The 12,507-nt window shown below is 51.0% G+C and overlaps 1 protein-coding gene across 2 annotated transcripts in view; it reads left to right on the forward strand.

Annotated features, from left to right (window-relative positions):
* The window catches only part of LOC102458579 (protein-arginine deiminase type-3-like), a 38,391-nt gene that overhangs the window by 9,926 nt on the left and 15,958 nt on the right, over window positions 1-12,507 (forward strand). The window contains exons 2-7 of one of the 2 annotated variants that reach the window (XM_014569565.3): window positions 3,148-3,328; window positions 4,540-4,612; window positions 5,948-6,009; window positions 7,087-7,204; window positions 8,296-8,421; window positions 11,907-12,085. In XM_014569565.3, the coding sequence (XP_014425051.2) occupies window positions 3,148-3,328; window positions 4,540-4,612; window positions 5,948-6,009; window positions 7,087-7,204; window positions 8,296-8,421; window positions 11,907-12,085 (739 nt within the window). The remainder of the gene's footprint in view (window positions 1-3,147; window positions 3,329-4,539; window positions 4,613-5,947; window positions 6,010-7,086; window positions 7,205-8,295; window positions 8,422-11,906; window positions 12,086-12,507) is intronic. The other variant, XM_025180687.2, reaches the window with a different exon arrangement.

Raw genomic sequence — 12,507 nt, forward strand, 5'->3', positions numbered from 1 at the left:
GGAGCCAATAATGAAGCGATCCTTTTGCAAACACCGAGAACAGCAGTAGCCGAACTCTGGCTCCAGCTCTTGGGAAGTTTAATACGCGGCTCCTTGCATAGGGACCAAATCCAGGGCTGGAGCTACAGCTTTCCACTGGGCTGGAGGATGCTCACTGCTCCACCCCCAGCTCTGCTCTAGGCCTGCCACGTCCTGTCCTCTCCACTGAGCCTGTCACCCCCATGCTTCCCCCTCCAGTGTCTCCCACTGAGAAAGAGCTGATCCCAGTGGGCAGGAGGAAAAGGAGAAGGCAGCGCTGAGCGGTGGGGCTGCCCGTGGGCGGGATGTGCTGAGAGCGGTGGCGGGGAGATGATCAGGGCTGGTGACAACTGTTGCTCTTGGGCAATGCGCATTGGTAAATTCTGGCTCCTTCTCAGGCTTGGTTGGCCGCCCCGACCTAGAAGATAAGGCGTTAAGTAATAGCATGGAGTTGTCAAGAACAAATCCTCTCCAACCAACCGAATTGCTTTCCTTGACAGGAGCATAAGCCTGGTGGCTGGGGGAAGTGGTAGATGCGGTTTATCTTGACTTTAGCAAAGCATTTGATCCTGTCTCGCGTGACCTTCTTGTTAACCAACCAGGGAACACGCAACCTAGATGGAGTCTCTCTACAGTGGGTGCATAACTGGTTGAAAAATCATTCTCAGCGATAGGCCTGCTGCTGGGGTGGGGTAGTGGGGAGGGGCAACGGCCTGAGGGCCCAGGGCTCCTGGCTGCCGCTTTGCTCCTGTGCCTGGAGTCCCAGGCCCTTTAAATCCCCGCCGGAGCCCTGAGCAGCGTGGTGTGGGCGACTCTAAAGGCAGGGAGCAGAGCATGGTGCATTCTGGGTAGCACTGAGGACTGATGGCCCCAGATCTTCCCCTCCCACCCAAGGCTTTGCCCCTTCCAGAAACACGGCGCCCCTCCCCCTAACCCAGGGGCCCAGCATGACTGCCGACTCCCCTACAGTTATGCTGGCCTCGGGGCACCAGAGAGTAGCTATTAATGACTCAGTCATGCTGGCAGGGTGTACCACAAAGGGTCCTGCCAAGACCCGTTCTGGTCAATGATTTCGATGACGACTCGATGAGTACACTGATAAAGTTTGCGGTTGATGCCACTCTGGGCGGGGTTGCGAGTGCATGAGAGGGCAGGATTAAAATTCCAAGTAATGTGGAGAAATTGGAGACCTGGTTTGAAGTAAACAGGACGAACTTCAACAAGGGCAGATGCAAAGTACTCCAGTTAGAAAGGAACAATCCACTGCACACAGACGCAATTTGAAATGACTGCTTAGGATGGAGTGCTGTGGAAAGGGCAGGGCCGGACCGAGCCATTCCGGCGCCCCGGGCAGACAGTTGAATTGCACCCTGGAATGGGGGAGGGCGCATGCGCGGCCCTGTGCCGGTGCGTGGGGGAGGGCATATGTGTGGCCCCGCCCCCGCCCAGCATGTGGGGGAGGGTGCGCAGAGCTGGCAGCGGCAGGGCGCACGGGCCTGGTCCGGCCCAGCCCGGCTACCGCCGCTGGCGTGTAGCCCAGGGCCGCCCACGCAGGCCGAGCCTGGCCGTGCAGGGCCCCGTGACCGTGGGGGGAAGGGCGCTGCTGGCCGGTGCTGCAGGGGTTAACGTGGCCCCCGCCCAGGGTGGCCGCTGGGAGCTGCTGTAGCCATGATCTGGGAGCTGGACGTGCAGCACCTGATGGCAGCTATAAGGGGCGCTGTGCACCCCTTACAGATGCCATCAGTCGCCCTCCATAGGTTGGCGCCCCGGGCAGCTGCCTTAATCTGGTCCTGGGAAAGAGAGATGGGGGTTCTGCCGGAGCACAAGCTATATATGAGTCAACAGGGTGACACTGGGGCAAAAAAGCAAATGTGAACTTGGAATGTGTTTGCAGGAGTGTTATGAGCAAGACACAAGATAGTCTTCTGGTCTACTCTGTGTCAACCTGAGTATTGTGTCCAGTTCTGGGCACCGTTTCGGGAAAACGTGGACAAATTGGAAACGGTCCAGAAAGGAGCAACAAAATGAGTGATGGTCTAAAAAAGAACAAAAAACATAACGGTTTCATAGTACATAAAATAGTACCAGGAGGGAGAAAATGTGTTGTTCTTCACCTCTGAGGTTAGGACAGGAAGCAATGGGCTTAAATTGTAGCGAGGGGAGTTTAGGTTGGACGTTAGGAAAAAAATTCCTAACAGGTTGGTTAAGCTCTGGAATAAATTGTCTAGAGAGGTTGTGGAATTTCCTTCACTGGATATTTTTAAGAGCAGGTTAGACAAACACCGGCCAGAGAAATATTTGGTCCTGCCAGGAGCGCAGGGGACTGGACTAAATGACCTTTCAAGGTCCCTTATTCTATGATACATAGACTTGTAACAGAGGCAGCAAGCTCTCGTAATCTGTGTTGGAAGAATGATCCACTTGGCCTTCGTATTCCAAGATCTCAGCTATCCCTGCCCACACCAAAGTACTGAATACTATTGGCTCCCCTCCCACATGTCTGCTCTTGAAGTACAAACTCCGGCAGTTTACGACAGGATCTGCCAGGGTGTGTCTGACTGTGCCCACAGACTTTGGCTACGTCTACACTGGCATGATTTTCTGCAAATGCTTTTAACGGAAAAGTTTTCCGTTAAAAGCATTTTTGGAAAAGAGCGTCTAGATTGGCACGGACGCTTTTCTGCAAAAGCACTTTTTGTGGAAAAGTGTCCGAGCCAATCTAGATGCGCTTTTCTGCCCCCCCCCCCCCCAAAAAAAGCCCCAATCGTCATTTTTGTGATCGGGGCTTTTTTGCGCAAAACGAATCTGAGCTGTCTACACTGGCCCTTTTGCGCAAAAGCTTTGCGAACGGGAGCAGTATAATATTTCCGCAAGAATCACTGATTTCAGACAGTAGGAAGTCAGTGTTCTTGTGGAAATTCAAGCAGCCAGTGTAGACAGCTGGCAAGTTTTAACTTGCCAGTCTAGACGCAGCCTTTGCATTTACTGTGGAATTCCCTCACCTTAGAACAGGCGCTGTCAGGTGGCCAGTGGAGCTGTCTGACTCTGTAGCATCTTTATGGAGCTGAACTAGGGAGTGGATGGGATTTCCAGCTGCGACAGTAACTGAATGTTCTTCCTCTGCCTCAGATCAGCCCCGAAGGATGCTACGTCGTTCAATGTCCGTGGCACCCCTGGTGTTGACATCTATATTGTCCACAACCCTCAGGTTGCCAAGGTACCAACGTGTGTGCCCAGATGGCCCCTAGATGATGAGGTGGAGGTGATGGTGACTATGAAGGCCCCGAGCAAAGACATCAATGATCATAAGGTGCGTTTGGAAGGAGAGAAACAACCTTGGGAGAAACACAAGGTCAGACTTCCATGAGTGCGGGCGCTGCTGTTTGGGAGCCCCGGCTGGAAGTTGGGTGTTGGAAGTTGATGAACAAAGATGCTCAGGCCTAACCAAAGAGTTTGCAGGGCTCAAGGTGGCATGTTGCGGTTGGCTTCACCGCATGGCCGGACAGCTTCCAGCCAGGGCAGGCGCTGGGCAGCACAGGGTCCTGAAGGCACGGGATCCAAAGCCACCACCTTGCTTGCCTTGCCCTAAGGCCGGGCCTGAAGACGCTGTGCTTTGACTGATGACATGCCTGCTTGCTAAGGGAGCCCATGTTGGGGCATTAGAATGAGCGGGGTATCCCATGAATCCTTGGGCAATGCATTTCCAGGCAGGACTTTTGTTGCCTCGCTGACTAGGAAAACAGCCCAGCTATAAAACTGCTTCGTTGCAGCAGCCTGGACCTGCTCCTTTGTTTTCACTTGCTGAAGGGTTGTTGATTATTTAGACTCATTATCCTGTTGCACATTTCCACGAGGGAGCGATACGACTTGTCTCTGAATTAGTATTTGTATTACAGTAGTATCTACAGAGCCCCTGGGCTACATGCTGTACAGTGACCATCCCTGGCCAGCAGAACTGCCTAAATGAGTGGTTTTCAACCTCTTTTTTTCATATGCAAACCCTTTAACGTTTTTGAATGGCAGTCCAGAACCCCTTGGAAATCTTAGACATAGTCTGAGGACCCCCAGGATGCTGCTGGTCTACCTGGAGAAAACCGACAGTGGAATAAGGGGAATATAATCCTCCTTCATAGATGAGGGACGTAGAATTGTGCCCAGAATGCCTGAGTCCTGGCCTAGGTCCTGAGCTGCACAACCATCCTCTCATCTTAAAATCACGATTCTTAATGATGGAGTCGCGTGCACAGCACTCCTGGTTGCTCCCAGCTTAGAATTTTAGGGTTGGTAGAGACCTCAGGAGGTCATCGAGTCCACCCCCCACCACCGCTAAAAGCAAGACCAACCCCAACTAAATTATCCTAGCCAGGGCTTTGTCAAGTGGAAGACCACACGCAGGACTCTCGCTGCGGTTTCATCCATGGCAAGCGCTAGGTCCCCAGGCTGTGTCTGTTTTACTCTCTGCTTCGCTACAGGCGATGTTGTCTTAAAAGTGGCCGTGTTGATTGGATGATGTCTTTGCAGGTTAGGATTTCATACTACGGGCAAGATGGGGGGACAGCTATACATAGTACCATGCTCTACCTTACCTGTATTGGTAAGTAGAACCTAAGAATCCATCTGTTCCATAAACTCAGCCCCAAAGTACTACGCCCTTCCCTGGGCAGGAGGGGGGAAATTGTGTTTTCTATGATGGTGTCTGGATACACTGGCAAAAGTGCGGGTGGGGGAGGAGGGAGAAGCACTCAGAAATTTTAATTTTTGAGTGAAGATTCAAAAGTGAAAATATTTCTCTTTGGAAATGCTGGCACAGTGACTTATGGAAGTTATAGTTTGAGAGCCTCATGTTCCCATTTTCCTCTGGGCTTCTTAGTCAAACTACGTTTCCCATGAAGCACCACTGTCTCCCCCTTGGGAAGGGGAATTGGTGCATTATGGGCTGTGTGACGGCGCGTTGAGGTTTTCCCGTCTCCTGCACCCCCGTAATGGCACAGACTGACTCCACCAGCCAGTAGAATAGAGGGTGTTTATTGCTTCTCCAGGATACAGCACAGATGTAATCTGGTTACAGGGCAGGCCTAGGATGCCTCAGCCCCCCTTGAGATGGGGGAGACTGGGCCCCTAAATTTCAGCCCCTTTCCCTAGGCTGTCTCCTCCATGCTCTCAGACACCCAAACTCACCCACTCACTTCCAACCCTGCCCCCCCGCCAGGGCTCCACTCCCCTTCTTCCCACTGTTCCGCTCCCTGGGGAAGAACTCATCAGACAGGTTTGAAGCCCCCTTGCATAATGACTTATCCCCTGCCCTGCTGGGCCATGCTGCAGCCAGTGGAGGTTACTCACAACCCACTGTCAAGCATAGCAACCAGCAAGGTACCCACACTACTATGGTGCATTCTGGGAGATGTAGTTCAGCCAGAAGCATGGCTCAGAGGGTATAAAAGGGCAAGAGGCATCTAACCTACAACTACCATAAGGCACCATGGCAGCATTCCCGCCTCAGTTTGTGGGCATTCTGTTTTCAATGGGGGGAAAAAAATCTCAAAAATGTCGGTGGAAAGCAAATGTTTTTTGTAAATATTTTCATTTAGTCAAAGACAATTTTGATGGAGAATTTTCAAGCGGCTCTGCTGATAGGGCCAGGCTGGTTGACCTGAGCCCCATTCTTTAGTGGAGACCCATTCCCTTATAGCTCGCCCCTCCTCCCCATTGAGCTGGGCTCAGTCAGGCCCTGAGGTGATGTGGGTTGCACACCTTTAAAGAAGCCTGTGTTAGGACGTCCCTGCTGAAGGATTCCCCCTCCCCCCCCGCCATCTCTGCTCTGAGTACTGAAGATCCCACACATGGCTAGAAAGAGGTTTTGAGTCCAGTTTGTTGGTTCTCAGTGTCCCTCCTTCCCCATGTGTGCTCTGCTTGTCTTGTGCCATTGCAGACGTCTCCCTGGATGCTGATACAACTCGCAGCGGGGTGGTGCAGAGGGGAACAACAGATAAGGTGAGTGTGATCCATCTTTACACCCATGGAAAGAGAGAGACCAGGAGGCTGAAATTCTGAGCTGATGGTCCTGGAACTCCCCAGCTGAGAGTGGAGTGTAAAGGAGACATACTGTCAATCACGTTTTCTCTAATCCTGTGGCCTGCAGCTCCTGCTGGTGGCCTGCAGAAGCATTAAAGGAGCTACCACATTACTTAAGGGCTTGTCTACATGGGGATGCTCAGGAACACTAATCTGAATTAACTAAAGGTGTGAATTTTAAGTGAATTAGTTAAACTGCATTAAATCCCTGTGTGAACATGCTCTCATTTAGAATAATAGTGGCCTTCATTCAATTTAATAATTCACTTTGGAAGCTAAACTAGACTGGAGTAGGGCTACTTTAATTCTGGCTAAAACCACAAAGGAGTTTAATGCTAATCCACTTAAAAATCACATCTTTCGTTAATGTGGATTATCTTTTCTGAGTGTCCCTGCGTAGACAACCCTTAGTGACTTTTTTTTTTAAATGTCAATTTGTCAAAACAGAAACTTTTCCCAGGAAAGGGTCAAGTTTTGACAATGTTTTGACTTTGGAAGAAAAAAGTGAGATGTTTTGAAATTGTTAGTGCTTAGTTTTGACATTTTCAAGGTGAAAAATGTTAGCTCTCTGAGTTTTATGCAGAAATTGTAAGCTAATTACAGAAAAAGTAGTAAACAAAATGTTTCAATGACTGAAATGTTTTGATTGACATACATTTGTTGATATTTCTGAAATGTCCATCGGCTGGGAAAGTTTGCCACCCAGTTGTATCAGCAGATCCTGGCTCAGTCCTGTGCTCATAGCAAAGTGCTTGCCTTTAAAACAGTGGATGTGTTTCAGTGGCTGGAACGTGGAAGCTCATACATTTCTGAGCTGGATAACACGAAGAAGAGCTGGGAAACCCTTTCCATAGGGGCTTGTGCAACAGGAAACAGCTATTTCTCTTGCCTGTCCTTTCAGCTTGTGTTACTGTAGTAGTGAAAAGAACTGGGTTCCAGCTCTCTGGTCTTGCTCCTCATTTCCATACCAAGCCTGTCTTCGTTTTACTTCTGCAGAAAGAGTGGATATGGGGCCCAGATGGGCAAGGAGCTATTCTACTGGTGAACTGTGATAGGGATGACCCAAAGTCCTCCGAGATGGACAACATGGATTTCTGTGTGCGATCTTATGCAGGTACTGGCTGGGAATGGAAGGATCACTGCTTTGGGGCTAGGTGTTAACCCGATGATGCGGAATGTGTGAAATTCCAGCCAGGTCAGGCCAGACTGCCAAATGCTAGATGAGTTCTAAGAAGCTACTACACCTATATAAAAGATGCCAACACTGGACACTAGCCCAAGAAGCTGAGGTCTTGGCCTCTTACACGTGATTTGGTGGGTGGAGTTCTGTTTTTTGTTTTGTTTTGTGTGTGTTTTTTCCTGACACGAAGTTAGGTTCCAGAGACTTGATGATCCATATCTGTAATAAACAATGAGAAGTCTTATAGACTATTATTGGAGCATAAGCTTTCGTGGGCAAAGACCCACTTTGTCAGATGCATGTAGTGGAAATTCCAGAGGCAGGTATAAATATACAGGCACATGAACAGAAAGGAGTACCAATCAAGAGGAAGGCCAGAGATAACGAGATCAATTCAGTCAGGGAGGATGAGGTCCACTTCTAGCAGCTGATCTGGAGGTGTGAACACCAAGGGTACGTCTAAACTACATGCCTCCGTCGACGGAGGCATGTAGATTAGCCAGATCAGCAGAGGGAAATGAAGCCGCGATTAAAATAATCGCGGCTTCATTTAAATTTAAATGGCTGCCCCGCTCTGCCGATCAGCTGTTTGTCGGCAGATCGGGGCAGTCTGGACGCGCCACGCCGACAAAGAAGCCTTTCTTGATCGGCACAGGTAAACCTGGTTTCACGAGGCATACCTGTGCCGATCAAGAAAGGCTTCTTTGTCGGCGTGGCGCGTCCAGACTGCCCCGATCTGCCGACAAACAGCTGATCGGCAGAGCGGGGCAGCCATTTAAATTTAAATGAAGCCGCGATTATTTTAATCGCGGCTTCATTTCCCTCTGCCGATCTGGCTAATCTACATGCCTCCATCGACGGAGGCATGTAGTCTAGACACACCCCAAGAGAGGAGAAACTGCCTTTGTAGTAGGCTAGCCATTCGCAGTCTTTGTTTAATCCTAAATTGATAGTGTCAAATTTGCAAATGAATTGTAGCTCTGTAGGTCCCATTCTTTTCTCTCTTGGTCTCCTCTTGTACTCAGACCTTCGGGACATGTCATGTATGATCTTGAGAACTCAAGGCCCTGATGCAATCTTTGATGACCACAAGCTGGTTCTTCATGTTTCCGTGTCTGATGCAGACAAAGTGGGAGTTTTCCACGCGCGGGGTGAGTATCTGGCCTTCTGGCTACTGCGGGCTTGGAACTCCAGCTCTGCCGAGACCGAATTCTCTCTGCCTTTGCTCCACTGCCTGACCTGATAACCTACTGTGGTGAGCGGTGGCACTTCAGGACCCTGCTCCATGGCAAATGGAACAGAGTGGCAGTAAAAATTGGCTGGAATACTGGGTCCATCCAAGGTCCTGCTCCCACAGGAGCTAATGGGAGCTTTGGTCTTGACTTCAAGGGGAGCAGGATCAGGCTGTAAATCTGCCCTCCGATTAGCTGTTCTCTCGCTGTGGCACCCTGGGGGCTCCCCGCAGGCCGGTCATTCTCTGCATCCACCTGCTTCCACACTCTTGCCCAGTCTCACAAAAGCGTCCACACGCAGCACGTGGCTGGCCCGCCTCTCCAGTCCAGGGAGAACCAAGGACTGGTTCCAAAGTTGGCCCGCCCCTTCCTGCAGGGCACGGTTTTATTCTTTGGGCACAAGCTCTGCTGCCATATCAAACAAAGCTGTTCCCCCAGCGAAAGCCGGCTTCAGAGTCCTTTCCCCTTGTGTCTCTTCCTCCCCGTCCAGGGCCTGCTAATTGCTGGGGAAGGACGGAGGTGCTGTGTTCCACTTGGGGACCAACAGCTCCTCCTTCTCTCCCAGTCTGGGAAGCCGGGCCGTCCTTAGGCATACACCTGTATGTAGTTGTGTAGGGTACCAATAAATTTGGGGCACCAGAGGTGCCCTATGGTGCATATGCCTAGATCCACTACCGACTGTGGGCAGCACCAGCCCAGTCCTCCCTCTGCTTTGCCTCTTGGACCTGTCCAACACAGTCCCCTAACCTCTGAGTGCCCTGCCCCAATCCTCCACCCCCTCCTCTACCTGACAGTGACAGTTCAGGCAGGCTGCTCTGCCTCCCGCCAGCTGCGCCACTCAATCTGCCTGCTCCCCCATCCGCTTCCCTACCCTCCTCCTGCCCCCCCATCTCCTGCCTGCACAGCCCTGCCCTATGGAGTGCCCTCCCCCATAGAAGATGGAATCTGTAGGTACTTGGGGGGCGTAGGGCACCAAACATGTTAAGGACGGCCCTCATGGGACGAGAAAATCCAGAGAGTCCCCTGCGTGGGTCAGTGAGGAGCAAACGTCAGACACACAGGGGAATTCAGTCTTCGTGATCCATCTGTACGTGGATGAGAGGAACGGCTGGCTGGCAGGATCAGAGTGGAAGCAATTTCTTTGATGGCTTTCAAAGGCAGAGTGAGAATTCCGCCCCTTTCTAAGTGACTGTGGGCTGCAGGTAATTGCAGCTTCTGGGATTGCAAGTTAGAGGTAACTGTAACCTGACTACCCTGCGTCAGACTTAAAAGCTGCTGCAAGGACGGGGGACACTTGGAGATGGAGACTTCGATCTGTGTATGAGGCTGACGAGTGTGGAGCGTGGTGCTTTACGCACAGGCTTGACAAATCGATTTTTTTAGAATTTCAAACAATAATGATTTAAATTTTCAGGTGCTGAAAATTCGTGTGTGTGTGTATGTGTGTGACAATTGCTCAGTGACCATAGATGCTGTGAGTCAAAGAATTAAAGCGTCATAAATTGTTAAAAACTCAAATTTGTCAGCCTAAGTCACACTCTACAAAGTAAATCAACGCCTCCAGCCTGCTTTTACTATCCGATTGCTAATTCGTTTGTAACAAGTCTAATTTAAAAGTCTAAATCACTGGAATTGGACCAAATATCTAGAGCCCCGGGCAGATCCAAAATTTGTATCTGCATGCCCATCTATAGCCATGGAAATGAGGGGCAGATATCTGCATCCACACCCATGGATGTGGATATCCGCTCTATATATCCACGGGTATCCAAGGATTTGCCGGCCTTTACAAATATGGTGTTTAGGCAAAGTGAGAGAAATGCTGCTTAATTGTAAATTTCAGTTATTGTCGGTGAACATAATTTAGTTGGTGGCTTGCACGTCTGTGGTGAAATCGACATTTACCAAAGAAGTGTCGACGTGCGGCACCAAATGTAGGTTTTACTCATTAAAAGCCAGAGCGGAACCATAGGAGCCTCTGCCAGGACTTGCCTGTGTAGGGCCCCTTTGTGGCCCAACTCATCCTGCCAGGAATCGCTAAGTGTTGGTCACTGTCCGAGCAGGGATGTGTTAGCCTGCTGGCTTGGGTCCCATCCCTGCCAGGTATAGAAGTCCCCAAAGGGAGAGTAGCAAGAACTCGGAACAGGGCTGGCTGATGAGTTTCTAGGGTCTGCGTTCCCATTCATTGGGCTTGGCCCAGGCTCTCGGCTCTAACAAGGCTTCCCACACCAAGGGGTTAGCAGCACTCTGCTCTTCTTCCTGGTCAGGCCCAAATAGCCTTCTCCTTTCCACTCCCCTGTCCACACATGGCAGAACTGAACAAGGGACAACTGGGTCTAGAGGCCTCAGTGCCCCCTCCCCCGTCACTGCTCCCAAAGCCAGGTTTTGGCTCTGAAAAAGTCTGCTGACTGGTTTTCAAATCTGCTGAGCCACCCGCTGATTTCCAGGGAAGCTGCTGGGTCTTCAACCCTTTTGACAATCCGAGCACTTCTATGGGAGGCCAAAGTCCCTGCTGGGACTCTTGCGAATTTCAAAGCAGAAGCGCCTGCATGGAGCCCAGAGTCCGTAGGACTTCCCGCTGCACTCAAAGTTCCGACTTTGAAATGCACAAGAGCCCCCACTGGGGCTCTTGTACATTTCAAAGGAGGAATGCAGAAGTGCCTATCGAGTAGTTGATGGAAATTCCATTGACTAGTTGACTAGTAAATTAATTTATATTTAACCTCCTTAGTTTGCACCAGTGCAGCTACGCTATTGGGGCTCATTGTCCATGTAGACAAGGTCTCTGCAGCATAGAATCATAGAAACTAGAACCAGAAGGGACCTCGAGAGGTCATTGAGTCCAGTCCCCTGCCCTCAGCAGGACCAAGCATCGTCTGACCATCCCTGATAGATGTCTGTCCAACCTGCTCCAGAGATGGAGATTCCACAACCTCCCTGGGCAATTTATTCCAGTGTTTAACCACCCTGACAGGTAGAAAGTTTTTCCTAATGTCCAACCTCAACCTCCCTTGGTGCAGTTTAAGCCCATTGCATCTTGTCCTACCCCCAGAGGCCAAGGCGAACAATTTTCCTCCCTCCTCCCTTTGACACCCTTTTAGATACTTGAAAACCTCTGTCATGTCCCCTCTTGGTCTTCTCCTTTCCAAACTAAACAAGCCCAATTCTTTCAGTCTTCCCTCATCGCTCATGTTCTCTAGACCTTTCATCATTCTTGTTGCTCTTCTCCTGGACCCTCTCTGATTTCTCCACATCTTTCTTGAAGGCAAGAGCCCATCATCCGACGTGTGTCCTGTCACATCTAGAAGCTTGATTCCCAGGAGCTGGGAATAGTGCAGCTATCTCTGTCCATTGGGCACAGCGTGGTTCCCCTGACATGTCCCTATGCTCCTCTGTGTCCCCAGGCGATGACGTTCTCCAGCAGTATGAGCACGTGCTGGGGTCACACGAGCTCTCCTACGTAGTGGAGCGTGCCAGCGGACGAGAGGAGAATACCTTCTACGTGGAGGGGCTGGCCTTCCCGGACGCTGACTTCTCGGGGCTGGTATCCTTCCACGTCACCCTGCTGGACATGCCCACTGAGGTACAATAAGAGCAGTTGGGCCCGGTAAACGAGAGAGACTTGCTCTTTCCTGATGAGCCGCTTGGTCAGTAGCTGCTGGCCCGGAGCGCTCTGTGCCAACCTTCTCGTTGCTCCTGAATCACGCTGGCAAAGAGCGTGTGTCCTGTCCACTGCCCGTAGCTGGCCCCTACCTGCCACCAGCTAGTGGAGCTGCTTCCCTCGCTGAAACAGCAGCAGGCTTTGGTGTCGAGGGTCGTTGGTGTGACGCATAACACTGGTGGCACAGTCTGGGCGGGATGAGAACCAAGGGTTTGGATGCTAAATGCTTAACAGGAGGAAACTGCTTCAGAATAGCAACGGAATTGAGGTCTCCGGCCTTGCGAGCCAGGCCTGACCCTCCCCTTCCTTCTGGCAAAGGCCGCATGAGGGGCCTGCACGAGGGT

Source organism: Pelodiscus sinensis, chromosome 23 (assembly GCF_049634645.1).
Source record: "Pelodiscus sinensis isolate JC-2024 chromosome 23, ASM4963464v1, whole genome shotgun sequence".
NCBI classification, from domain to species: domain Eukaryota; kingdom Metazoa; phylum Chordata; order Testudines; family Trionychidae; genus Pelodiscus; species Pelodiscus sinensis.